This window comes from Oryzias latipes, chromosome 4, assembly GCF_002234675.1.
Source record: "Oryzias latipes chromosome 4, ASM223467v1".
NCBI lineage: Eukaryota > Metazoa > Chordata > Actinopteri > Beloniformes > Adrianichthyidae > Oryzias > Oryzias latipes.
This window is the reverse complement of record NC_019862.2, coordinates 12,900,614-12,928,556: the sequence shown is the minus strand read 5'-3', so window position 1 is coordinate 12,928,556 and position 27,943 is coordinate 12,900,614. Positions and strand designations below refer to the sequence as shown.

Sequence of the window (27,943 nt, the reverse complement as noted above, 5' to 3'; positions counted from 1 at the left end):
CTTGTTCTCCCTGTGCATGGCTGGGTTTTCTCCCGGGACTGCGGCGTCTTCCCACCATCCAAAAACATGTGTCATATGTTAATGGTTTACTCTAAATTTCCCCTAGGTGTGAATGTGAGTGTTCATGCGTGTGTGATAGTGGCCCTGCGACAGACTGTGACCTGTCCAGGATGTCCCTGCCTTCATCCACAAGTGGCCAGGATAGGCTCCAGCAGCCCAGTGACCCCAAAAGGAAATAACTCCATACAAAAGGGACAAAACTGGTTAGAAGATGAATGAATGAATGCATTCAAACGCTGGACTCATAATTGAAACACAGATGAAAATGTCTGATGTTTTTTGAATACACAAGATCCAAAAATCTAAAAATTATGAGCCAATGCAAGAGCAAGGATCTGACTATGGTCAAGAAATATCTCTGAAAGATAACTCCGACTTGGTCTGGATGAAGAACAGGAAGCAAAGTTTAAGACATAATGCTCTTTAAAACTAAAACAGGAAGCAGGCCCAGCACAAACACTAAAGAAGTGAAATGAAGAAAAATACCATTACCACACACCTAAAACACATAAACAGCCTTTCCCTATTTTCACATCCACAAAAGCAATAAGTTGAGGGTAAAACTGGAAAAACTGACACGTTAGTGGGTTTGCCTGTAGTTAAAGTTCTGCTTTTTCTGCTTTGTTAAGCAAATCTGCTAATACATATTTGACAGATTGATCACACTTGGAGTCTTTTTGTTCTGCACCAACTTTACGCCCTCTTGTGCAAATGTAAAAAACTCTGATATTTTTTTTTATAGGTTCTTTGCCTTGTCAGATTTCTCATAAATCCTTTTTACAGTTTTGCACATTTAAAGATAACGGTATTTCAGCTTTAATGTTTAAATGTCTGACAAGAAATATAGGATCACTGCTCAACAAAAGATATGAATTACAATCGAAAACTGTAAATATATTTTATTGATATCACATTTTGATGTTTTGGCTTCAAAACGCATTCCTCTCACATCAAGGAAAAGGAAAGCAGAAATCTTTCTTCAAATAAGTGATGAGTCATTCAGTCACATGAAATAATGTGTCACGACTTTGAAATCCACATTTTCAAATGCAAACCTGTTCAAACCTGAGTGTGCACACTACCCTGCAGGCAAAAGAGGGATCTTGTGAAACGCACCATTACATCTGACTGTCAGGAAAAATGGCAACAACTCCTGAACTGACAGTTCAAAGTAAATCAGGAGGATTATAAAAATTCCTTTAAGTGTGCAGCTCAATAATTAAAGGAAAAAATGTCAGAGGTGTTTGGTAAATTTAAGAGTCTCTTGAATAAAAAAGAATGTTATTTGAATAAAAAAAGAAAAACATTATTAACCCTTGTGCTATCCTAGGCACTTTAATATTGGGAGTTGGGTCATCTAGACCCCACTAGACAGTGCTCTGAACCTTTTTTCTTCAATGATTTGTGATCTTCACTGGTGTCCATGGATTACATGAAATCTTTCCACCTTTATCCACCTTTGTCATGGTAGGGAGAACACGTCAATGTAAGGGTGGGGTCATCTAGGATAGCACAAGGGTTAAAGGTGTCAAATCATCAAAAGTAAAATTATTCTAAAAAAAGATGTATTATTCAGAATATGCTAAAAGCACATTTAGATTCAAACACTTTTTCAGATACTTTTATCCAAGGAGACTTGTACCACAAGTACATGAAGGAGTCAACACATTCTGATGTGAGCTGTGTATGAAAAATGCTCTGGTCAGAAGAAAAGTCAAGTTGGATGTTGTTGATGTTTTATGTTAGTTTTCAAGGGCAAAAGAAGTTGTGGAAGAGTTATTATTTTTGCATTTGTGCTCAGAGTTTGACTGTTTTTTTCTTCCATTGTGGGATTACAGAGCTGAAGAATTTAGCATGTGATCTATTGCATGATTGCACACCTGGTAGATGGTGTTCAGGTACAGTATATTGGTGTTGAGTAGATCACTCTGTAGGTGAGTTTCAGGTCTTTAGCCATGGGGAGCCAATGTAGAGATCTGTACAGTAGGGTAAAAATAAACACACAGCCGTGTTTTGGATCATCTGCTGAGGCTTGAACTTGTGGGCAAAAAGCCCCGTAAGAAGATAATTGCAGCAATCACGCCAGGAGATAACAAGTATCTGCACAATGAGTGGATGCAAGAACAAATGGTGGGTTCTGAACTTCCTGATATAAACAGGAATATTCTGCCTCTTATATGCATTGGAAAATATTATATTTGCTCCCTATTTAAAATATAGTGCTCATGTAAACATGTGTTGTGTGCAAATTTATTCTCTACTCACTATTTAGTGCACTACATAGTGTACTCACCATTTTTTCAGGCTGTCAGAATCTACAATTCCAAAATTCAGGGTCCAAGAAATTTCCCAGAAGCCTCTGCAAAAAAACCTGTGCATTAATGCTCACTCGAATAAAAACAATGAAACACACATAATGCATTGCATTTGAACGATTTTTCATTTGACAAAAATTTCTTTTTAATTCATTGATTCATGTATTGTCACTCTTTCCCTCTCCCCTCCTGGGGAGTGGGAGTGCTTCCAGACTCCACTTGGCTCATCCGTGCTCCTGTTCCTGACCGTGTACCTCGCCTTTGCTCCCGCTCCTACACCTGGCTGTGGATCCTGCCTCTGGCTCATCTCTGGCTCGTCTCTGCTCTGTACCTGACCGAGTACCTCGTCTCTGCTCCTGCTCCTACACCTGGCTGTGGTTCCTGTCTCAGGCTCGACTAGCACCCCTGACTGTCCCCCCAACCACGGCTGGATGAAGCTCGTCTGCTGGACTTTACATATGTAGTTGTAGATTTAGATAAGTTAATTCTTCTCTAAGAGTTCTGGTAAATCGCCTGTCCGTCAGGGGGGAGGATCCCTCCTTCATGTGGGCACCCCTGAGGTTTCTTCGTTTTTTCCGGAATCCGGTTTTTTAGTAGTTTTTCCTTACCGCGAAGGGGGGTCTAAGGGCAGGGATGCCAGTATAGCTTAGTCAGTTTGTTAGTTCATTTTAGTATTTTCCTATTGAACTCTTTGTATTCATGATCCTTTTGAGTTCATGTTTTACTTCGAAGCCCATCGAGACGACTGTTGTTGTGATTTTGGGCTATACAAATAAAATTGAATTGAATTGAATTCATTTTGCTTAAGTTTTCAGCTTTAGAATACAGTTGATTCATAGATAGTCTTCATAAAATGTTTATCTTTTTACTTTGGGAAATCTGTGAAATCTGTCATATTTGCCTTTTAAATAAAGTAGCAAGTATGTTGTCCAGATTGCTTTTCAAATCAAAGGCACTAGATAGTAGTTAAGGAGTGGTGTGGGAATTCAGACAAGGTCATAATCTGTGACAATATAATCAATGTGAGGGATCTCTGCAAAAATTTCACATATTTTTCAATTAATGCTAAAAGTAACAAAATAAAAAGGGAATCCAGGTTTTGGTTAAAGGGAAGCATTCAAAGATTTTGGAAATGTAAAGACTTTGGAAATAGATCACATTTAATGTCAGATCATCCCACAACTTTCAAGTACAACATTCCTCATTTAAATCTGTTAAACAAGCCAACCAAGCAGGGAACAGACCTTTTCCATCATGAAAAAGTTTTCCATAGATTGAATCTCTGGGATAAACTTCTTGGCACATTCAGAAAAAAAAATATTCAAAACTTTGGAGAAAGAGGAATTGTGTAGTTCTTGCCTTTAGCATAACCTCGGCTTGAGCAACACTGTCTAAAAAAAAAAAAAAGAGGAGGAACCTGCTGGGGGAGGATGATTGTCATAACTGAAAAAGCTCAGGACGGTCAGCGTGAAGAAATGCTGGTTGTGGAGAGTGCTATTTGGGTGGGACCATGAGTTAGGAGAATATGTGACTTGTCTCTGCATGTTTGCCTATCATTGACAGCCTTGATGAATGGGTTTTCATTTGTTTGTTTCTGAGTTTTTAATTGACCATAAAGAAAAAAGGAAGACAGTCCAAGTTCAGCCTTTTTTTTCTAACACAGCAGCAAAAAGGTGGTTGATCATTTAGCAGACTGTTCTCTGCTTTAGATGGCTTATAAAGTCTCTATTTAATAGCCACTTATCTCCCATACTGAGTGGTCAGCATTGTGTGTGACTCAGTTGTGAACAACACAAAGCTGGTAACCAACATTCAGTTATGGTTGGGTAATTTAAAAATAAAGATATATTCTGTTTGAAGTCAATTTGTAATTTTTTGTCTTATTTCAAACACATTTTAGTTGGTGAAAATCTAAAATTTTGAATAAACTTCAACTCAGACTGTTGAAGTTCTTAGGTAAAGTAAATCAGCCAACAAAGTCATTTTCTAAGGTCATCTTTACTGTTCTCCGCTGTAAACACCAACAATAATGAATAAAGATATTTAACCCTTGTGCTATCTTAGATGACCCCACCCTTACATTGACGTGTTCTCGCTGCCATGACAAAGGTGGATAAAGGTGGAAAGTTTTCATGTAATCCATGGACACCAGTGAAGATCACAAATCATTGAAGAAAAAAGGTTCAGAGAACTGTATAGTGGGTCTAAATGACCCAACTCCCAATGTCAAAATGCCTAGGATAGCCCAAGGGTTAAAGAAATACAAACAAATCAGTGTCTTTTCCCACTCCTTGTTTACACCGCATTGTAGACTCATTACCAGTTTTGCAGGATTTATACCTCTTTCTCCCCCGTTAAACGTTGTTCTCCCTTTCTTTGAACTTTGAACTTATTTTTTTTTTCACTTCTTTCATATTTTTTCTTCTACATCTTTTGGGGGAAACTCCTCAGAGACCCCATCCTTGCCTTTTATCTTCCACTGTGGAAAGATGAGAAAGCTAAGTGGAGGTGGAGGTTTAATTCCTCTGGTGACAGACTGGAACGGGATGCAGAGGAATCCTCCTCTGGGCTGGGCACACAAGCAAAAAGCTTGGAAGGACTGTTCATTTTAATTGTCTTAAAAGTGTCAAACAAATATCTGCAAGTATTGACACTTTTAATTGTCTTAAAGGTGTCAAACAAATATCTGCAAGTATTGGATTTTAATTAATCTAATTTGTTTAGCAAATAGGAGCTGCACAATGGTGTAGTGGTTAGTGCTCTGGCCTCACTGCCCTAATTTTTTCGTGTGAAGTTTGCTTGTTCTCCCAGCGCACTTGTGCATTATCTCCAGACACTCTGGCTTCCTCCCACAGTCCAAAAGGATGCTTTGTAGTTTGATTGATTATTCTAAATTGTCCCTTGGTGTGAATGTTTGTGTGTTTGATTGTGTAGCTCTGCGACAGCCTGGAACTCGTCCTGGATGTACCCTGCCTTTGCGCTCCAGCACCCCCATGACCCTGAAAAGGTTTCAGTGAGTTTATAAAATGAAGGGATGTTCCGTGAGAGCCCAGTTTTTACTTTAAAAAAAACACAATCTTTCTGACATGTCAGCCAGACTGCATCTCCTTTCCATCTGAAACAATATTTTTCTCTGACCTGTGGTGGTGCAACCAAAACTTTCATCAGTCAAACTGGGCTTTTGCTGAGATTAGTTTTTGGGGCGAGCATGCCTCTGCCAAGGGTTGCATGGGGATGCAGTGGTTATAGTGGTTAGCAAGCTTGCCTGACAGTGAGAAGGCCCTGGTTTGATTCCCGGCTGGGACTTTTCTGAATGGAGCTTGCATGCTCTCCTCTCATAGTTAGTTGGTTACACTAAGTTCTCCCTAGGTGTGAGAGTGTGGTTGTGTGTCCCTGCTACAGACTAGCAATTAGTCCAGGGTGAACCTCTCCTTCACCCAACAGTAGCTGGGATAGGCTCCAGCAACCCTGTGATCCCAAAAATGTTTAAGCGGGTTTTGAAGACGGATGTTTTTGCCAAATTCCTGTGGAAATTGCGCAACTGCAGTTTGACCGAGGAGACGCAGTCAAAAGCAAAGTATCAATGTGCGATTACACAGTAACACACACACAAAGTGGCACACACACACAAATCCATTTAATCACTAGAGTACTAACTGGGAGCATTCTTGCATCAGTAAGTACCATTTACATATTGGACTAAAAAACAGTTTCTGTCAATTTAATTATAATGAGGTCCATGATTAAAGACCTTATTGGCCGAATCTTTCCAATATGCAGAATTTCCTGTTTTTCCACGTTGAATGAAGGAAAGTTGTTTTAATGAACAGGGGAGGCATAATCATGGACAGCAACATTAGCAGCTTTCTGATGCAGCAATAGCGGTAACTTCTAATACAACCACCAAGAATAGGTACTGGAGGGGATCTCCCTGCTGATCTGTCTTCACCGCAGTGTCCCTGTTTACACGGAAAAACACCCTGTCAGATGCTGTTGCTTCATTGCTGCAGAGGAGGCTATGTACAGACCTGCTCTGGTTACTTGCTGCACCTCATAGTTTGCATGTTTGTGTCATTGTTGGGAGACTCACCCTAATCATTTAATAATGACAGGAGTGCACACAAATGTGCATCACATTGTTTGTAAAAATCTGTGTCCTTAAAAGATTTGTAAATCACCAAAGAGGCAAAAATATCCAAAACATTCCAAACCTATGAAATGCATCAGGATTTTTACTTTTTGTCTAAAAGGAAATAAAACTTTGTAGATTCATCTGCAAAGTTTTTGCCCTCAATTGTGAGTACAATCTTACATGTGTAGGTATGCTGGGAAGAAGCGGCGTAAGATTGTTTGTGCTGCTACTGACATTCTTTGTGTTTGTGTGGGTATGCTTGTGAATTCTCAGGTGAAGGAAACAGGGGGCAGCTTGCAGCAAGAGGTCGCAAAAAGAAATGAAGGAAACGGGAAGGAAGTGACGAGAGCTCGCTCTCTGAGGCTGCAAAACTCCATTTGCTGTCCAATATGGAAAGTTTACTCACACAAAAATACACAACAACACACACACACAAAACCTGTTGTTGTTAACCGTAACAGATAAAATTACAGGATCTGAAGCTAGACTGGTAAACAGAACGGCAGAGAAAGTGGAAACATGCAGAAGGGGATGGGGGGTAGTAACGAAAACCAACAATGACATTTAGGAAGAAGCTGGCAGACAAACCAGAAAAGAAAAAAAAACAGGAAAAATTGATTGATTGATTGTGTCAAACTCAACATCCCATTTTGTTACATCTGTCACCTCCATTTGTTAATTGTCTCCTGAAAGTAAAACTTCCACTGAGTTATACGTTTTTATGCATTCAGCCCTTGAGTCCTATTTTGAGGACTTAGGCCAAGAAGAAAGCCAATTCCTGATCCCTGATACCACACTGATAACCTACAACGCATCTTCAACCTGAGCCTGCAACTTGGGAGAGTGCCCACCCTCTGGAAGACTTCATGCATGGTTCCGGTCCCCAAGAAGAACCGGTCCAGCGAGCTGAATGACTTCCGACCGGTGGCACTCACATCACATCTGATGAAGACGTTGGAGCGGCTCTTCCTCAAGCTCCTCAGACCCTAGGTGCTGCACGCTGAGGACCCCCTACAGTTCGCCTACCGGGCAGAGGTTGGAGTAGAGGATGCCATCCTCTTCCTCCTACACAGAGCACACTCGCATCTGGACAAGGGAAAAGGCACTGTGAGGATTACTTTCCTGGACTTTTCCACTGCCTTCAACACCATCCAGCCCCTTGTACTCCAGGAAAAACTCTCCAGTATGCGAGTGGACCCGTGCCTGGTTGCTTGGATTTCCAGTTACCTCACTGACAGACCACAGTACGTCAGGCTGAAGGACATCACGTCTGACACTGTGGTCAGCAATGTGGGAGCTCCACAGGGGACTGTACTTTCCCCTTTCCTCTTCACCCTGTACACCGCGGACTTCTGCTACAACTCGGACACGTGTCACATTCAGAAGTTCGCAGATGACACAGCCATCGTGGGGTGTATCAGTGGCGACGAGGAGGAGGAGTACAGGAGCCTGGTGGATGATTTTGTTGTCTGGAGCCACAAAAACAACTTACAGCTCAACACCTCCAAGACTAAGGAACTGGTCGTCGACTTTGGGAGGGACAGACCCAACCCCAGACCAGTTCTGATAGGAGTGGAGGAGGTGGAGGTCGTGCAGACTTATAAATATCTTGGGCTGTGGCTGGACAACAAGTTGGACTGGGCGAGCAACACGGGGCAGCTGTACAAGAAGGCCCAGAGCAGGATGTACTTCTTGAGGAGGTTAAGATCATTCAACATCTGCAAGAAGCTCCTGGGGATCTTCTATCAGTCTGTGGTCGCCAGTGTAATAACCTACGCTGTGGTGTGCTGGGGGGGGGGGGGGGGGGGGGGGCACCTCAAAGACAGACTTCTCCAGGCTGGAGAAGCTGATCAGGCGGGCTGGCTCTGTGGTTGGCACAAGGCTGGACCCTCTGGCTACTGTGGCAGAGAGAAGGACACTGAAAAAACTGACAGGTATCCTGGACAATACCACCCACCCTCTGCACATGACTATCAGTAGCCAGAGAAGCACCTTCAGCAAGAGGCTGCTCCTCCCAAGGTGCAGGACTAATAGACTGAGGAACTCCTTTGTCCCCCGGGCCATCAAACTCTTTAACCACCACTTAGGAGGGGGGAGGGGGACAGAAAGGAAAGGGAAAGGGCCTGAATGACCTTTTTTTTTTTTTTTTTTTTGTATATACTGTTTGCAGATATTTAAATTGTTTCTTACTGTTCTAATCTTCCTAATTTTTCTAGTCACTGTGCTGCTTTTTCCTTTTTCCTATATGTATGTCAACCAGTGCTGTATGCGATGGAGATGTCAATTTCCATGCGGGAACCTCCCAAATGGATAAATAAAGTTGTCTATCTATCTATCTATCTATCTACACATCAGCCAGCCCGAGTGGCGACAATAAGCCCCTGTAGCAGTCACAGTACTGTATGACAAACCCAGATCAAACAAAATCTGCACATGCTTTCTATTGTTTGGTTTACCAGCATGCACAACTACTAATGATTGCAATCTCAATTTAAAAAACCGGTCTAACAAAAAAATTTCTCTCTAACCTTTTAGGGAAAGCATGGTTCCTCCCCAGCAGCGGACAAAAACAAGCAAGGAATGTCAAGGGAAGGTGAAAGGTTAAAGAATGTTGCTAGCATGTTTGTTTTCATATTTCAACACATGAACTTGCATGACTCAGACTTGTTCAACAATGCTGTTTTGATTGAGGAGTCTACACAGGATTTTAGTTTGCCTTTGTTTTTATGGTAGCCATTGATAATCTGCATCTCCATCTTCTTATTTTCATTCCAATGTGTTTTCATACCTTTCAGTCTGAATATTTGTTTGGTGTGGCACAAGTCAAATACTATACTTGCATATCTGCACCAGGATAACACTTATTTTGTGCCGTTTGGAAAATCAAAGTCTTACAAATACCAAAACAAAATGTAAATGAGATGTTACTGTAAAAACAATAAGAAAGGAGACCGAAGTCTTTATTTCACAACTCCTAGGGTTAATCAAGTTTTGCCATTTATTTTTTTAGGCTTAAAAAATGCTGACAGAGTAAAAAAAAAAAACTAAAAATGTTAATTTTTCAAAAAATATATTAAAAAAGAAATAGCTGAACAAAAAGTTAATGTATTTGATGGACTTCAACAGCATAGTTGTCACACAGCTTTGAATCTATAGTACCACGGCTAAAGCTCACTGGCATAAAGAAATAAACCACAAAACATAAATTGAGATAAAGATCTCCATATTCTTACTTTGCCAACAAAAATGAATCAATGTGGGTCTAATTTACAAATGTTCCTCTTGCTTGGCAACTTTGTTTATTCTAGGCATGACCAGATTACCCTTTGTTACCTTATCCCGAATTACTTAACATTTGTAAAGGTTTACATATAATCTGGATACTTTTGGATCAAAATGCAGATGCACTGGTTTAAAAAATGGATGTTTTGAAAATTCCAAGAAATTCAGTGACAATTTCAAACATCTACAACTGATGTCCACTTAAATTGTTGCTCCTTTCTAACATTTTCATAGTATTTCACAAAACACCTCTATGTGATGTTGTCGATTCATGTTACAATAAACTGGAACATTTGAAAGATCCGTTAGCCAAATTAAAGAATATATATTTAAACTGGAGTCCTACAGAAAACATCGAACATACAACAATTACGACTAAAGATGATTTGCCATCAGTGGTATTTTGCTTTTTCACATTTCATCTTTTGACACATGCCTTTACTTTTTTTCCTCGAGTATTTTGTTGTTGCAGAATTTGACTGATTTCTTTTTTCATCTGTGGGCAAATTAGTCAAGTTAGCAATTTTTTAAATTCATGAAACGACATAAAAATTGGTCTGTCAATCTTTCAAATTTATTTTTATCAAGTTATTCTATATGCACTTTAATTGGCTTTTGAATTTTGTATATCAAAAGCTGATTTCATGCAATGTTGTTGTGTTGTTGTTCTTTTTGCTAAAGCTTTTAATATATATAAACAGGAAGACAGCCTCAGAAACAATCAATGAAAATTGTTCTTGTAGTTTCTTTTAACATTCAGACGATGACAAAAAGTTTCTTTTTGCTGTGATAAGTGAACACAAAGTCCAGGTATTCCATAAAACCTGCTTATGTAAGCAGGGGATGTTGGCAACTTTCTCACCTAAAGGTCTGGATTGACAGAACAGGGAATGCGGGGCTTAAAGCCGGGCAGTTGCAACAGGGTAATACAATGAAAAAGAGCTTTACAGTGTGGATTACACACAGTCACATGTCTGATATGAAAATATTTCTGACAAAAAAATGCAGTGACAATGCACTTTTTATTTATTTTGTATTTTCATTTTAAAGGGAAAAACAAAAGGAATCTGAGATCACTTTTATGGTAAGCCACTTCAACGCTCACTCAAAAGGAATAATAGGTGAATCAAGGTGGGGTAACAGCCAATGGCAACCTCTGTTTCCCCAAAACATCTGATTCATGAACCTGATCACATGCTAATTCCATGGAGTCAGCGTCGTAGAGTGGGTGGGAGGGATTACAATCTGACCAAAGAGGAACAGCAAAGTTGCTCTGTTGTCTGTTTCGGCTCATGGCCTGTGTCTTAAGACGTTGTAATAGGCTTGGAAGAGACAGGCTGCCATCTGGCTAAGTCCTGAAAAGCCAGTGACACATGTTGGGTGGTGAACATGTTGATGCTTCTGGCGTGGTGGTTTTTGAAGCCTCCAAAATGACAGCTCTTTTGTACAGAATGTTCACACGTGAACTGCTGCGCCTGCAATGAGAATCCGGCAGACCAGAACAGAGAACATGAAGTCCTTTTTTAAAATAAAGACAACCTCATCACTCACAGCAGTTCTGGTCAAACAGCAATTTTGCATACTAAGATCCTAATTCAGCCTAAACAATATCAGGTGAGGCGCCCAAATGAGAATCACATTGAGTTTGTAATGGCTTTTAGACAAAGTGGCAGGAGATAAACATTTCTAAACAAAAGGACCTGTTGTGTTTACATTCCCTGTGCAGGAAAACACGTGGTTTGAATTGTCACCCAGTCATCTGTTGAGACATTCAGTGCTAAATGCTGCACTGGCTGAACCTGTCAGTGAATGCCAACTATTTCAGCCCAACGAGCATGTGACTGTTGATGAAAGGGAGCAGTCACCGGAAGTGCTGGCCGAAGGGAGAAATTCCTGCTTAGCAACTGCAATAAGCTCCTAAATCTAGTTATGACACAAAGAAAACATGCATAAACAGATCTTGCATCTTTAACATATATTTTTCAAAACTAAAGTTTAATGATCACTTACAAGGAAATATTCTTTTTAATTTTGTTGTAATGCTTCGATCATTCTATAAAGGGCTGCCCTCTATTCATGACATGTAGGCCAAAATGTTACAAAGCAACTAGCAAGTCAAAGCAATCCCATAATCCGTGCCTGTGCACAAAGCCCTGATCAATAAAGAGCATCAGGATGTACCTATCAGTGGCAGCATGTCTGTAACATGTCACATGCCAAATGGAAAGAAACCTGATTGTTTTAGTGGAATCAATGGGTCTCCAAGTTCCCTGGAAAATCCCTATGTAGAAAGCCAGAGGACTGCTATTTGAACAGTGCCTGCCTCAGAGCCTCTTTGAGGCTTTAAAATGAACTAAATGTTTAGAGGAAAACAACTCAGAGCACTGGAGCAGGGATTTCTCACAGCAGCATCCATGCAGATTCTCACATGGGAACATGTTCATCCTGTGCGGCCTGAGAACCGAGGTGTCGGAAAGTTCACGAGTCTCCCGTTTCGGTTTGAAACAGAAAACTGAAATTCAGTCCATGATTTCGGCAGATCTGAGAGGCGGTAACCAAAGGTTTTTAAAACCTCCCCACTTTGCTTCTTGCTTGGTTGGTTAAAGAATTCCAATGCTGCCAAAGCACATACATTTGATACTCAAGGAAGACATTTATTTTAGTAAAGCTCGACAAGAACTGACTGAAAAAATGTGCTTAATTAATAAAAACCTTTGATTTCCAGCAGTAGTTTCAGCCGTGTTTCTCTTCATTTGGGATTTTTATGCGTTCATCAAGTTAAATGGTGACTTGCAGAACTCTTCAGTTTTCATGTGGCCTAGCTCACGGTGGCCAAATCACTCCAACAAATGATTCGACGCACAAATATTAAAGATCACAATGAAAATTAAAAAAAACAAAACAATTTTTTTAAAATAAAATTAAAATGAAACGTTTCAGAAAAACAACATAATTTTTTCAGAAATCAAAATGAAATGTTTGTCCATCATTTCAACTGAAATTTATTTGGTATCCAGTGATACTGGATATGCTCTCTACTAATCATAAAACTTTTTATTAGTATGTGGACAGTAAAGACGCATTTAAAAAAAACTCAAACGTCAAAAGTCAAATGCCCTCATCCACCCAGCGATGCACCATATACCTATCTTTTCTGGTTTCTTGATGTGTTTCGTTTTTTAACATTGCATTTGATTTCTGGAAATGACTGTAGTTTCATTTTTATTTCATTTCATTTTTGTGAAACATTGTTTTGATTTCTAAAATGTATTGTTTCTGTATTATTTGTTTTTGCATTTTTACTGTTATCTTTAGTGTTTTTACATTGAGTGATTTATTGGTGTGATTTAGACATCAGGGGCACCGTAGTAAAATCAGATCATAAAATACATAGTAAACTGCAACATTTGCTGTTCGACTCGAGCATTAAAACATTGTTTGTGTTGCCAGTACGTGTCACCTGACAGCACATTGTCTGTTCGGATCCGACTCAGTTCAAGCCTCCACCATTGTGCTCCCAGCTACACAGTTAACAGCTAAATCAAGTGCATGCCCTTTAGAACTGCATAAACAGAAGACATGATATGGTTTACATTTGATTTAGGGAATGTACTGTTTTAAGTGCAGATGATAAAGCTCCAGTTTTTTGGGCACCCTTGTGGCTAGGTTAGACTGTGCAAGGACTTCAAAACTCTTTGCTTTCTCCTTGGTTTTAATGTTCAGTGACTTATTTTAGAATAAACATTTATTTTAATTTTTTTTTTTTTATATGTGGATGTGTCATATCCTTCAGTTCGGATTCTCCGATGCTTAGAGTTTAACCCCAATCTTGAAAAAGATGTCCAGCATTTCTCTCAACCAAACACTGATCACTTCAGGGGTCAGTTATTCTTAATTTATTCTTTTTTTTTTAATCTTTCCTGAAATGTTTATTCTTTTGACAGATTTGCTGTGCATAAAGACTTTCAGTAGAAATTGGGTTTTAATTTCTCCTGGAATAAACACAAAAATGTTTGTGTTCTGTTCAGCCACAGCTTTTCTATTACCAATGTGTTGACTATCACTGATGAGGATGATAGAAATAAAACAAAGTCATAGATGTTTAGTGATTGTGTCAGAACATTCTACTTAAAGGACAAGTCATTACTTCTTACATGCATTGTGTATTCTGCTTTCTGCTCACAGTCCATCAGTCTAAGAAGCATTTCATGCTTTCCTCTCACTCCTGTGTTATTATTCCATTTCCTCCCCATGAACGGAAAGACCAAAATAACCTTGCTGAAATGTATGGCTCTCCAGGGGCGAGCCTTTTGTGTCACAGCAAGTGAAAAACAAGAGCACTGTTGGCTGAAAGGGACACTGGGACATCTACAGTTTCAAGGCCTCATGGGGCTTGGCCCATGGATACAGACACAGCTCATTACCTGAGCAGACTGCACAGAGGCCCACAGAGAACTGAACTGCTCAACCCGTTTGAGTCAAAGGAGTTTTAAGCTGCTATGAGGTTAAGTGATGTATGGACATATGGATTATTAGGAAAACAATTAATGAACTTACTACGGAAACTTTCAATTTTTGGCTCAGGTCATATTTATTTCACTGGTTTGACAATTTAATTGAATAAACATTCACTTTGGTTGCTGATAATTTTGGTTCAGGTTTTCCTAAAGAAATTCTCATAGTTGACTTTTTGCAAATCCAAAATGAATTTCAATGCATTGCATTTGATGTAAGTCTTCCATGATCTCAGAAAAATAACCACGGACAAATCAGCTATTTTTAGGTTTCACATCACGGTTTTCAATTCAATTCAATTCAATTTTATTTGTATAGCCCAAAATCACAACAACAGTCGTCTCGATGGGCTTCGAAGTAAAACATGAAATCAAAAGGATCTCAAGTTCATGGAGGGAAACGAGCAGAAGCAAAAGACCTTAAATTAGTGAATAAATTAGTGAATGCATGTTCATAGGCATTCTTGAACGTGCTTTTAGTGCATGGTGTTCACACTGGACTGCTGCTAACCAAGACTAGCGCATGTAGCTATTTGGAAGAGGCTTGGTCCAAAATGTTGAAGCAAATCTTGCTCCAGACTTTTTCTTTCACACCTCTATTCCAATATATGAAACACTTGGTGTCATTTAATTCCCAAACTGCAATTATTCATTTCTCTGTCATGATCAATTTTTATAAAGGGTATGTGTATTGAACAGCAACCTATTCATAAGTCACTAGCAAATCCAAGTTCCTGTGTGTTTTTTATGCGTAGAGCAAACTGACTTAAAAACTTGCAAAGCGGCGCATGAACACAAGAGTTCTGAACACCGAAGCCCAAAATGCTCATACGCATTTGTTTACTTAGACCACATGTGTCAAACTCAAGGCCCGCGGGCCAAATGTGGCCCGCCATGTCATTTTATGTGGCCCGCGAGAGCATAAACGTTTTTAATTTCTTAAAATACAAAATAAAAATTGTTGTGTATTTATTCATATCTAGGGGGAATTGGACTTGAAATATCGGATTGGACAACTATGCATTAACTATTTATGATAGATTAACAAGCAAACATATTTTTCTATGCAACCATAATTGTCACTTTAAAAAGTTATAATAAATAAATATTGAGTTATTTAACATTAAGGAGTAGGTACATTATTTTTCTTTTAACATTTAGTTACATGTAAAAGTTATATCTGGCCATTTGAGGACAACCACTATGCTGATGTGGCCCTCTGTGAAAATGAGTTTGACACCCCTGACTTAGACTTTTCAGTGAAAATTAAAAGTCGGAAATGCACGGAGTTTCCGACTTTTCACTGGTTTAAACTTGGCTTGAGTGTTTCACAGCATATAAAAAACCTGAATCCTTGAAACAAGTGGCACCAAGGAGCTTGATTATATTTAAGAGACATAGAGGGGGCACATTGTGCAGACAGTCCATAATCACCCGTAAGGGAAGTTGTAACCAAGGCATTAGCTGTGAAGGTTCCACATTGTTATAAATTATTGGAAGTTTGAGCACTAACTCAAACTATTTTGGCTTAAAAAGAACCCGAATTACTTCAATTTAAGTTTGAAAAATTAAAAAAACAAACATGGTGTGTGGACTCAATCAGCAACCAATAGTGACGTCCACATGGGGAAACTTAAATGAGTAAAAAACTAGAACATATTTAGAAGGGGCCAGAAGATTTTGGAAGGGTGACACATAAGAATAGCAGAGTGGAATAACATTACAAATGAAAGGATCAAAATATATATTTCAAACAGTTTTGTTATTGTTAATAATATTGAAACAGAGGTTCATTTAGCTGAGGTGCTATTATTAGTGTTTGAGCTGGGAGAAGATTTCTTAATCTTTGTCAATAATGATACTAATATTGCCTTAAAGTTTGAAATATTGCCTTGCTATTTGAAACCATTTTCCATGTGTTTTATCTTGATGTTGGAATTCTCCACTTCTGTGAATGCACAGTCACTGTAACACGTCACACATGCTCGTTTGGTGGAGAACAGCTGTCATGTTCAAAGTTATAATTAATTCCTGTTTCGCTCGCTCTCTCGCTTTCTCTCTCTCTCTCTCTGCTTTCTCACACACTCAGCTGTCGTCCCGGTAACGTCATAGGTGAACTGACACAGTTGGACACTGTCTGGCTGTGAAGGCCACAGTTCGAGTGTGTCATCTCTTCTAAAAGCAGACCATCAAAGCCTCATAGAACTTTAGCCTGAAGGTCTGCCACACCTTAATTCCTGTTTTGTGTAAAACTGCATTCAACAGTAGCTTCCTCAGCTGAGGACAGAGTTGATTATACACATTTGAACCACAAATGATAGCTTTACTGCATGGTCTTCACGGACAGGTTTCTGTATGTCTCATAGGCCCTGTTTGTGTTTTCTTGAAGATTATTACTGAAGCTGTTATTTTAGTATCTTAACTGTTCGGTCAGGACAGATGCGGGAGTCAGGAGCATGCAGGCACCACATCCATTCAAATCCTCCATAGCACACATACATTGTTCACACTGGACCGTCGCTACCCAATACTACTGCACATACTCAAAAGAGGTGGAAGAGGTTTGGTGCGAAATGTCGAAGCGGTGCAAATCTCATAAATCTTGCTGCAGGCTTTCCCTTTTACAACTCTATTCTGATATATAAAAGACTTGCTGTCATAGAAATCCAGCCGGACACAAACTGCAATTATTAATTTCTTCTTCCTGATCGATTTTCAAACGGTTTGCATTTCCGTGAATTAAAAAGGACGTCATCACTATCCGAGCCCCTGGTTGGTCAAAGTTCAAGTGTTTAAACTTTTCAAAACAATCCCAATTGTTCAATTACTGCACGCTCTGTACGTAGAGCCCAACGGACTTGAAAACTTGCGTAGTGATGCGTAAACGTGAGTTTTGAACACTGAAGCCTGAAACACGCATATACATAGGCTTTTCATTAGAGGAAGTCGCTCAGTGAACGTAGCATAACACTTTTCCTAGACACGAGTCTTTTCAAATGAGACTATAACATTGCCTTCACAGACTTGGATGGTCATCCAACTGCAAACAAAGCAGTTCTTTCTGTTTCTTAAATTCGAGTTGTTTTTAAATAATTTATCACAGTTATTTAAGACTGCTCAACCCCAGCTCTTTCTCACATTTCACCCCAGTCTGTCTGCATATTTAAACAGGTTGTAGAACTGTTAACAATTTTCTGTCCTATTTTTTTTCGATGTAGACCAACATTTAAAATCTCGTACAGACTTGTCCACGTTTGCAGCTCTGAGAGGCTCTCACTGGATCACTTGGGTTCAAGTCAGCTGATACTTTTTATTCATTGTAAAATGTTTGCAATGTAAGGGCCTTACATTTACTTGGTGAAATCCACGTGATGACTGCTGCCCAGGCAGCGTTTGTTTCCATCACCCATGGAAGGTCACCATACCTCTGCTCTGTGACTCAACTCTGACGTCTCTCCTACTGGAGCTGTAATCAGACACGAGTTCACTCACTGGCAGCTCTTGCGCTTTCGCAGCTTTTCTTATTCATAACAGAGATGCAATGGTTCGAAAGGAAACCATGAGGCTGCCTGTTTTAGCGGTGACCTGGAACAGGAATGGCCTGTGGCATCATTCAGCCGCCTGCTAATTAGAGTGGGTCTGCTCAGCGTCCGTGTCAACCTAAGCTCTATCTGCCAGGCCGATATTTGCCTGATGAACTGAGTTTGCTTAAAGTGGAATTTAGAGCCACACGCTCAGTGAATGATAGGGTTTTTACTTTGATGAGGGGTTAAGACAGTAGCACTGCAGACAACAATAACATGCTTGAAGAAAATCTAACTCAGTCAACACTCTACTCAGCTATTATCTCTGTTACCAGGTTTGACTTAAAGATCCACTTCAATGAAAATCCCGTTTTTTATGTTTTTAACATGTTCTTGTTGCATTTTTTTAATGGATGACATATATAAAGAAAATTAAGCTTAAAATTGCATATCTGAGTATTTCTGTATTCAGATTGTTATGAATCAGGAGCAGATGAGAAAATTTGTTAAAAAAAAGCTTGTAGTTGAGATGACTAGAATGTATTTACACATCTTTGTTTTCCTCGTCTGAGCTGGGATCTGGCAAAAACTGTACCGCTGGATTGCTCCAATATTATATTTATGTCATCTGTTATGTTAGCGTTGGGAGCTAGTTGGACAGAGTGTAAACGAAGGGATGATGGGAAGTGAGGGCAGGCTTACTCTGTGCCAACCGTCCCGACCACAACTCAGAGGTGAATTTTTTTAATAAACTACTGTTGCTTTGCACAACCCATGTACTTGAAAACAACATTTTTTGGGCTCAAAACAGAATAATCATAATTAAAAGACCACTGGGAATGCTTTTACAATAGATCAAAAGATGATCAGAGATGGACTTTTATAGTTTGTGCCGAGGCACAGATGATCCGGGTGGGTTGTTTTCTCGCTATTTCAGCTCAGTCTCAACTCAGTGTTTGTTTTTCTGAGACAATGTTATTTATGATGAGCTGCTTTGAAGCTTTTTACAGGAATCACTTACCAGTGAAACAGTCCTCTGGATCAAGTATGTACACTGTGGGAGTGAGAAACATCAAAATAAACTGTTTTATCTGAACAACTGTGGAGAAAAGGTCTGTCTGTAAAGAGGAAGTGCCAGCTCAAAAGCCTCTGCAGCCGTGACACATGGTTTTTTCTGTCTCTTCTCGTAACGACCGCTCACATGAAGTGATGTGAGATGTGAATGTCTGCGTTGCAGCTCACCACAGGTCCAGCCTGAAGTGGTGGCATTTCATAAAGAGAACCGATCAAATCTGGTGAAAACTGTGCTTCCACTTTTAAACAAGAGACACAAATATACTAATTTGACTGATATTCTGAGAGTAATGTTGATGTTTTAAATTCAAGAAACGTGTCCATGTGAGGACAGGACATGAATGCACATAACAGCAGTCCTGGCAGAAGCTACTGCTATCCTGTTGTTATGGGACCCATGTGATGGTACAGCCTGCACCTCTGCTGACGTCCTCATGTGTGGCCTGTCCTCCCTGAGGCCAGCGCCAATGAATGAAGCTTCAGTACCTTAACTCAGGATCTTACATTTTGTTCTCTGCAATCAATTTGGCCAAAAAGAATTAAAGCAAAAATCTGGCCTAACGCTGAACTCCCTCCAGCATCTTCATTCTTTCCAGGAAAACCCCAACTCGTGCATAAATCTTCAGATAGTTGTCACATTTTCGTTGTTGTCGTTCTTTTCAGTGAAATCTCTGCTCACTTATGAAACCACATTTGGTCTTTTATTGAAAAATAACATTTATAATCAAAACATCTCCTTTTACATCTCAGTACATAACGTTTTGCTCTTCTTTTGCACAGCAAAGATATGACATATGTTTCAGACAACATACCAACAAAATAAAAAATAGAAGAGAATATGTACAAGATAACAAAAAAGACAGAAGTGCAAAATATCAGCGTCAAATGAGTCAACAGAGTGTTACAAATACACCCTGACCATGAAATAACAGATGCTTTTTAAGATCCACTTTTTTGAGAACAAAAAAAACACTTTTAAAAAAATGTAAGGATGTTTTGGATCAAGACGAGCACGTTCCAATAAAAAAAAAGCCATTTCAAGTGAGGAAAGAAGTCAGGTAAACAAGCTTAATGCTACAATAAATCCTCTTAAATAAAGAAGACGGTATTACAGCACTGTGTCCTGAGGCACCCCAGGATTTGGTTGTCTCAGATGTAAATGCATTCAAACTTGAATTTGCATCTGAAAAGCCTAAGAACTTCCAAATAAGAGTGGGTTCTCACATGTAGTGTGGCACAGATCTGACACTTCCCGACATGGCTGAAGAAATGCTATTATGGAGAGAGAAAATGTGCCTGACAAAAAACGAAACTGAACAGGAGAAATATCTGAACCTGTTCAGACAATTTCCAGCACCTTCACCTCCTGAAAGCCGTTATTATTCAGTGGTGGAGGCTCCTGGTTGCTTTCTATGGAGGAGTCACTCCCCGTGCTCTCCCCAGACAGGAGTCTGGTCACCCTGAGGTCAGCTTTCAGAGTCTGCACGTCGTTTCCTATGCTCATCTCTCCCAAGTCATTAATAATCTGCGTGAGCTCGTGTTTGCCGTTGCTCACATTGTCCGTGTCCAGAATGTCCTCGCACTCGAAGTGCATCGCCTTCTCCTCCTCCTCCTCCCCGACTAAGTCCTCCGTGATGGAGCCCAGCTTGGGCGCGCTCCTGCTGCGCTCCACCGGGGGTTTGTAGCAACACTGTCCGTTCAGCAGCTTCCTGAGCGGTACCAGCGGGATGGTCTGCTCGCCTATGAGCTGCTGCTGCTGGTGCCGGGCGTCGTCCCTGCGCTTCAGGCGCTTGAACTCGGCCAGCGCGGTGGCAGAGGTCTGGTACAGCAGCAGCGCCATCGCCTTGGCTTTCTCCGGCTTGGACACCAGCACCGCGTGGCAGCGCAGCATCACTGCTTTGTGCTTCATCTCGTGCCTGTAAATCCACGCGAAAACCTTGGGCAGCCGCGGGTCCGCCACGCAGTACGTCACCCGGTGCAGCAGGTACAAGTGGCCCGGCCTCCTCGCCTTGTCGTCCACATGCACCATCCGGATGCCCTGCGAGCTGATGGTCAGCTTCATCTTGGTGCCGTTCTTGCCCATCTCGCTTTTGCCCCAGATCTTGCTCACCGCCACGTCCGTGCAGCCCTCTCCTTTGGACTGGATGGTGGTGGCGTTGCCCAGGTACAGCACCGTGTAGGTGGGGTCATCGCTGGTGATCTTCACCTTTTTCCGCTTGGACTTGAACATGCTGCCCACGCGGCTGAGCGCGCTCTCGGGGCAGGACTTGGCGAAGGAGGTGAGCGCTGAGTAGTTGAGACTCACCGCATAGCCCTTCTGCTTGGTCTGCTTGTCTTCCTCAATCAAGTCGAACTTGTTCTTCTTCCAAGGCAGCATTTTATAGGTGTTTGCGTTCAACAACAGCACTGAGAGACAGGAAAGCAAATCTTTTAGTTTTTCTCTAAGTCCTTTGGCTGTTTGGAGCTTTTCAAGTCATCTAAGAGCGACTCAGTGAGAAAAGATCAACGTACTTCATCCAAGCATCCCTTAAAGTCCAGCCCATCGCGCGTCTCTGCATCTGCCTCTCAGCGCAAAACTCACTGACTCACAGAAACTAGGAGATTCCCCGTTATAAACTGGGACAAACCAACTGTGAGTTACCGTGGGGGGAAGGACTGAGCCAACTTTTTCTCTTCACATGGATAGATGGAAGTGGCGCATGGTCCAGTTGTTATCTTTTTACTTTGAAAACTTTTTAAATATAAAAAAAAAAACGTAAAAATCGGAAGGAACAGACGCTATATTCAAACCAGAATAGAAACAATAGAAAATATACGGACCAACAAAGTTTTACAGAATTAATAAAAAAAAAAATAAAAGCTCACCTTTTACTATATTTACGCTAAGATCTTTTTTTAAGAATAAAACCTCAGTTTTTTCCCCGCCTAAATGAATAGATAAATAATGACAAGAACAAAACCCGACAAAAACCATTTTGAAAGATTTTATATTTATTAAATGTTAATAAATGTATGTAGCACAAAATATGTGTAGGCTATTAAGAAACACAAATTGGGTTTTAATACAGCATAGTAAAAAATCAAATTTGTGTTGACGACAAACTAATTGACGACTTAATAATTATATTCATACAGTTTTTTTTAATAGAATAGAATTGTTATTCTGATGGAGTCACGTTTCTACTGTCCTTTGTTGGAAACCAGGGACATATAAAAGTACATTCATTTTTACTTTTTAAGTTAAAACAGTTCATAATTATGGACATGTTCACAAATATAGTTTGTGGTCAAGCAACAAAGCACGAGTCAGAAAAAAAATTCGGCTTCTGTCATTTAGATTTTGCTGCCATCTTGTGATTAATTGAGTGAACTGCCTCCATTATTGCAGCGTGTTTTTTGCGTAGTTTGAAATATGGAGGGCTAACCTATGTGAGTGATGATATAAAAATATATATGTATGCTAAAAGGTGTTAGGGTTATTTTACAGGTTTTTTTCTGCAGAATAGGAGAGCAGAAAGTGTCTTGACAGCTGTCGTATATTTTTATGGTACTTATTAGGAACCTCTGTTGTTGAGCTCCGGTTTGTACAGAGCACATTTAATAGCTGAACCTTACACCGGACCGTACCAAATTTAGGATTTCATAGAAAACGCCATAAATCTGCAATTTTATAAAATAACCATGTTAAAATATCCTTTAGTTATTTATGAGTTCCGTGTTTTAATAATAAACGCATCTAGTGTGTGTATTTTCGTCCATTGTAATTAAACTCTTAGATGTTTGACCATATTAGTTGGTTCTTTCCACTTCCGAACTTTGCGTCAACAACGAACAGCACATGGATTGCAGTTTTTTGTTGCTAGCGAGGTGTTTACACAGTTGAATTTTACTTCTCAATTTTTGCTCGACAGCTTTAGGAGTAGTTATGGGGAAGAAAAAGGCCGGCGGGGGAGTGGGACTGGGAAGAGCTTTGATAAAGGAAAGGCTCCAAACAAGCAGAGGAAACAAGAGAGGCGACTCATGGGTATGACATTCCCTGCATGATGATCTGAAGGCTTAGCTTTTAATGAACTTCTTGTATTTAAATATATAATTTAACCCCACCCCCAGCTACACACAAGTGAACTGAACGATGGCTACGACTGGGGGCGGCTAAACCTGCAGTCAGTGACAGAGCAGAGTTCTATGGATGACTTTTTGGCCACTGCTGAGTTGGCAGGGACAGAGTTTGTTGCAGGTAATAAACCCTCATTTATTGACGAAAATATGTTATAATTGTGACTAAACATTTTCTTTTGTTTTATCTACTTAACAGACCTTTGAAAAGCAAAAATAACTGACTTTTTTTCCCCTGCTCTCCAGAGAAACTAAACATTGAATTTGTGCCAGCTGAAGCCAGAGCAGGCATTCTAAGAAAAGAGGAGAAAATTCGGCTGAAGAAGCTGCATGAAGAAAATAAACATTTCCTGAGAATTCCTCGCCGGTAGGCTCATTCGACAGACTTGACTACGTGACGCCAAAGTGCAGATTAATTTAAATGTTTTCTTTTTTGTGTTTCAAGTCCACACTGGGATGAAAGCACAAGTGCAGAAGCTCTTCAGCAAGATGAAAAAGACAGCTTCTTGCTGTGGAGAAGAACACTTGCAAAGTGTGTAAATAGTTGTGTTTTGAGTCAAATTCGAATTTAAAATAGTACAGGTCACTTTGCCTATTTTTATAGTTTGTATTTTTCTCATCAATGCACAAAGGTTCATTAAATGTATTAACTGGTGGCTTATGAGACCCTTAATCTGAACTGTCTGTCTTTTTTTTAATCTCTTTTCTTAAAGATTGGAGGAGGAACAAAAGTTAATTCTGACGCCATTTGAGAAAAATCTTGAATTCTGGAGGCAGCTGTGGAGAGTGATTGAGAGAAGGTAGTATTGAGTTTAAACCTGAATTTTGGGAGGAATGATACTATTTCTATGAGCTGCTATACTTAATTTGTCTTTTTCTCTTTCAGTGACATTGTTGTTCAGATTGTTGATGCCAGAAATCCTTTACTGTTCAGATGCGCCGATCTGGTAAGTCCTTGGTTTGTTTGAGAGATTTTAAAATGGAATGGGCAGTAAAACGTATAGATTTTTGTGATTCAAAACCAAAAATAATCAGAAGAATCGACAAGTTTAGCAAAAATGGCAGTAATTACTTCAACAGTCACAATATGCCAAATAAATCAGCATTAAATCAGATTTCCAAAAGGCTAATATCCATCTTCTTTTGTTTGCCACCAGGAGTCCTATGTGAAGGAAGTGTCACCAGATAAGGTCAACATGCTTCTAGTGAACAAGGCAGACCTCCTGACCAGAGAGCAGAGAAAAGTCTGGGCCAGATTCTTTGAGAAAGAGGGTCTCAGGGCAGTTTTCTGGTCTGCACTTGCTGAAGGGAATCGGCTGGATGCAGAAGAAAAGGTGATGAGGTCAAATTTAAAAAGAAATGTCTAAAAAAAGTTTTTTTTAACATTTGAACTCTGCAGACCTCCTTGCTCCCTTTTTTAAGCTAAGAATGTTATTCAGATTGCTCTTTAATGTGCTTTGACATTCTGTAGTCTCTAAAACCAGTTGCCTTTGACTGACACGTGTCTCCTCACAGGGCATTGAAGTGGACGACCCAGAGTGCAGAGAAAGTGATCCAGAGGAAGATGATGTTCCACGGAATGAAGACCTAAGCAATAAAGGAGCAAGTGGTGAAAATGTGGAAAATCAGGACAGTAAAGAGGAAGAGAGTGGTGAGGAGGAAAACCAGCAGGAAAGTGTAACAGTTGACGAGGAGGACTGGCATACATGCTCAGAAGATGAGGAAGAAGGAGATGGAGGAACTCCTACATCATCCAGTGAAACATTCCACAATTCTAGTCGACTTCTACATAAGGATGAGCTGCTCAACATTTTCAAGGCTGCGCACAAAGGGCCCAGGTGTAAAGAGGAGCAGCTCACAGTTGGACTGGTGGGTAAAAAGATCCCCTTATTAAGACTATGAATCTGTTCATTTTGAGAGTTTAAAATCTGGAATCAGTTTCTTCTGACAAATATTTTGAGTTTTTTCTGAACATTGTTTACATTTTTCTCCTGTTTTGGTTTGGATTTAACAGGTAGGATATCCCAACGTAGGAAAAAGTTCCACCATTAACACTATATTGAGGAACAAGAAGGTTTCCGTTTCAGCCACACCGGGACACACTAAGCACTTTCAGGTACCATCCTATTCACTAAAACGATTCAGGTTACTGATTTTCTTTAGAAAGATCTTGATTTTTAAATATATATATGTATCATTTTTGTGCAGACTTTGTATGTGGAGCCGGGCCTGTGTCTCTGTGACTGCCCTGGTCTGGTCATGCCCTCCTTCGTTTCTACCAAAGCGGAGATGATCTGCTCAGGGATTCTGCCCATAGACCAGATGAGAGATCATGTACCTGCAATCTCCCATATATCCTTTAAAGAACTAAAGCCAAAGAGGATTGGTGCTGTTTTGATAACTGATCATTCACACTGGTTTTCCATTTTAATGAAACTTTTTATAATTCAAACACTTTTGTGTGGAGAATGTGTCACCAAGTAAACATTATACATAGCCTAATGCCTGAAATGTGCAAGACCTTAATGGATTCATCACGTGTGCCAGATGATTCCTCGACACGTGTTAGAAGGAACATACGGTATTAACATCATCAGACCACGAGAGGATGAAGATCCTGACAGGCCTCCCACCTCAGAAGAGCTGTTGACGGCGTACGGATGTGAGTCAAGGAGATGCTAATAGTGTTTTAGCGGGAAGCTTTCCATCTCATCATATTTATGCTTCTTTTGCTTTTGTATTTCTACCTGTTTGAAGAAATTCTATCCCATTTTTCTGTTGGTTTAATTCATTGCTTTTTGTTTTTGACTGCAGACATTTGAGGAAATCGAACAAACGACGTGTTTGTCTTTCATTTGTTTCAGACATGAGGGGCTTTATGACATCACACGGGCAGCCTGACCAGCCCCGATCAGCTCGCTACATCTTAAAAGATTATGTCAATGTAAGTCTGATATTAGTTGGTTGACTTGTATTATCTTCTTGTCCCGGGTTATAACATTGTTACTCAAATATATGTCATCATTTGGCCAATTAAATACAGGAAAACAAATCTAAAGTAACTAGTTGCATAATTCACAATACTTATTTTAGTGTTTTTCTTTATAGATTTATTATAAAAACAAACACCTGTAATTAATTTAAAGATTTTTCTTTTTTAAAGCTATCTAATCTTAACACTTTGTACTAGCTTTGCTGATTTAAAAAAAAAACAGTTTAATTAAATACATGCATTAAAAAAATCAGACACTGAGCCAATTTTGAACTTTATTGGTAAAATGTAGGGCTGCACGATATGGCGATATTAATGATCAATATTGCAATGACGATAAAACTTGCGATATATGATCAAATGGCAAAACAACCAAAAACATAATTTTCATTTCACTGCAACTGTTTAGTAATAAATAGGAGTCAACATACCTTATATTATACCCCAAATGACCCTCGTCTATATAGGAAGTGAACATCTAACATAAAAGGACTCCATCCGGTTGGTCTACAACATGAAGGGGTCCATCTGATTGGTCAAATGCAAACAGGGATTTATTTGATTCATTCAATACTTTATGCTGCCATAAGACTGTTTTAGCACATGTAAGGTAAACATAAATTGCACTTTTCACCGTCTTTTGCGATATGTGTGTTACACAGTTTGATATCGTCATTGCGAAATCAAACTGTTTGCTTCAGTTCATTTCCTTTAAAAACAAAAACGTCAGTGTTTGTAAAATGTTGTTTAGTTCAAGTTTGCGATTTATTCTGCAGGCCTAGTAAAATGTTTAGCACCCCCCCCCCCCCTCCTCCATTCCAACCTCCATCCATTAACAAAATTTAAATAGAAAAAACCTGCACAGTGGAACATCAATGCAAGCAAAGTGTTTTCCAATCTTTTCAGTGTTTCTTTAGCCATGTACAGGTAAAGCTTACAGTGTTTTATTCCTCACAGGGAAAGCTTCTGTTTTGCCATCCTCCTCCACACATCAAGGCTGAAGACTTCCAACCACAGCACAGCAAGTTTCAGAGGAGAGAGCCAGACGTGGGTCATTTCTCCACAGCAACAAACAAACAGGGCAAAATCAAGAGGATTGAAAATGTTGTTGATAAGAACTTCTTTCATCAGGTAAAACCAGCCTGCTGCTCTATTTCATTTCTAGACAGATTTTCTGTTTCCAGGATGGTTTTTAAACCGCCTACTTATTAAAATTGGCTAACAGTGTGTTGTTTTCTGTTTGCAGGAGAATGTGCGTGCACTCACCAAAGGCGTCCAGTCCATCATGGGTTACAAACCAGGCAGTGGGCCTGTCGCACAAGCCGTTTCTGAATCACAACCACACCAGGGAAAACCCTGGAAGATGCACGGCAACAAGAACAAGAAGCAAAAATTACGCAGGACCACCAAGCATCTGGATGCCTGAATGATTGTTTTAAAGATTTTTAAATAAACTGAAACATGTATAAGTTTATAAGCAATTTCTGATCCAGCTGATAGTCACTTGAACCACTGGTGATTGAGAATTCTTTAATCTGAGGAAAATGAAATGTTTTGAACTCAACACAGATTCTAATAGCCTACTGTGGTTTGAAAAATAAAATCACCCGATCAAAACTGCAGATGACAGCAGCTACACATTGAGAAAATGTGTAATGTACAAACAATGGAAATGTTGTGTATTTAATGCCAAATTTTTCGGATTGAAGTCAGACTGTTTTTCAGAATAAAAGCTGTTTGGGTCCAGGTTGTTGTTTTCAATAGAAGCTGCAAATCTTTGCAAGTTAAAAATAAACTGCTTATTGTTCTGAAGTCAAAGAGACTTGTGATCATTTTAACGTAAAATATCTTCACGCAAAAATAATTTGTTTTAGAAATGAGGTGCTGGAAGAAATGGTTGTTTTTTCAAAGCATCGTAGCTACACTAAAATAAA

General features: G+C 39.7%; 2 protein-coding genes across 2 annotated transcripts; one reads left to right on the top strand and one right to left on the bottom strand.

Moving 5' to 3' along the window:
- Positions 1-19,576: 19,576 nt before the first annotated feature.
- Positions 19,577-21,513, bottom strand: fam43a (family with sequence similarity 43 member A). The gene is made up of 2 exons (XM_011473994.2): positions 21,413-21,513; positions 19,577-21,307 (listed from the first exon to the last, which is right to left on the bottom strand). Coding segments are annotated over exons 1-2 (1,068 nt in total). The 5' UTR covers positions 21,414-21,513; the 3' UTR covers positions 19,577-20,240.
- A 1,068-nt stretch (positions 21,514-22,581) lies between these two features.
- lsg1 (large 60S subunit nuclear export GTPase 1) lies at positions 22,582-27,827 on the top strand. The gene is made up of 14 exons (XM_004067899.4): positions 22,582-22,925; positions 23,012-23,138; positions 23,264-23,384; positions 23,463-23,549; positions 23,731-23,817; positions 23,904-23,964; positions 24,175-24,351; positions 24,533-24,886; positions 25,032-25,133; positions 25,226-25,369; positions 25,556-25,679; positions 25,882-25,961; positions 26,967-27,140; positions 27,256-27,827. Exons 1-14 carry the CDS (start codon positions 22,827-22,829, stop codon positions 27,433-27,435), a joined length of 1,917 nt encoding a protein of 638 aa, XP_004067947.1. The 5' UTR covers positions 22,582-22,826; the 3' UTR covers positions 27,436-27,827.
- Positions 27,828-27,943: the final 116 nt, after the last annotated feature.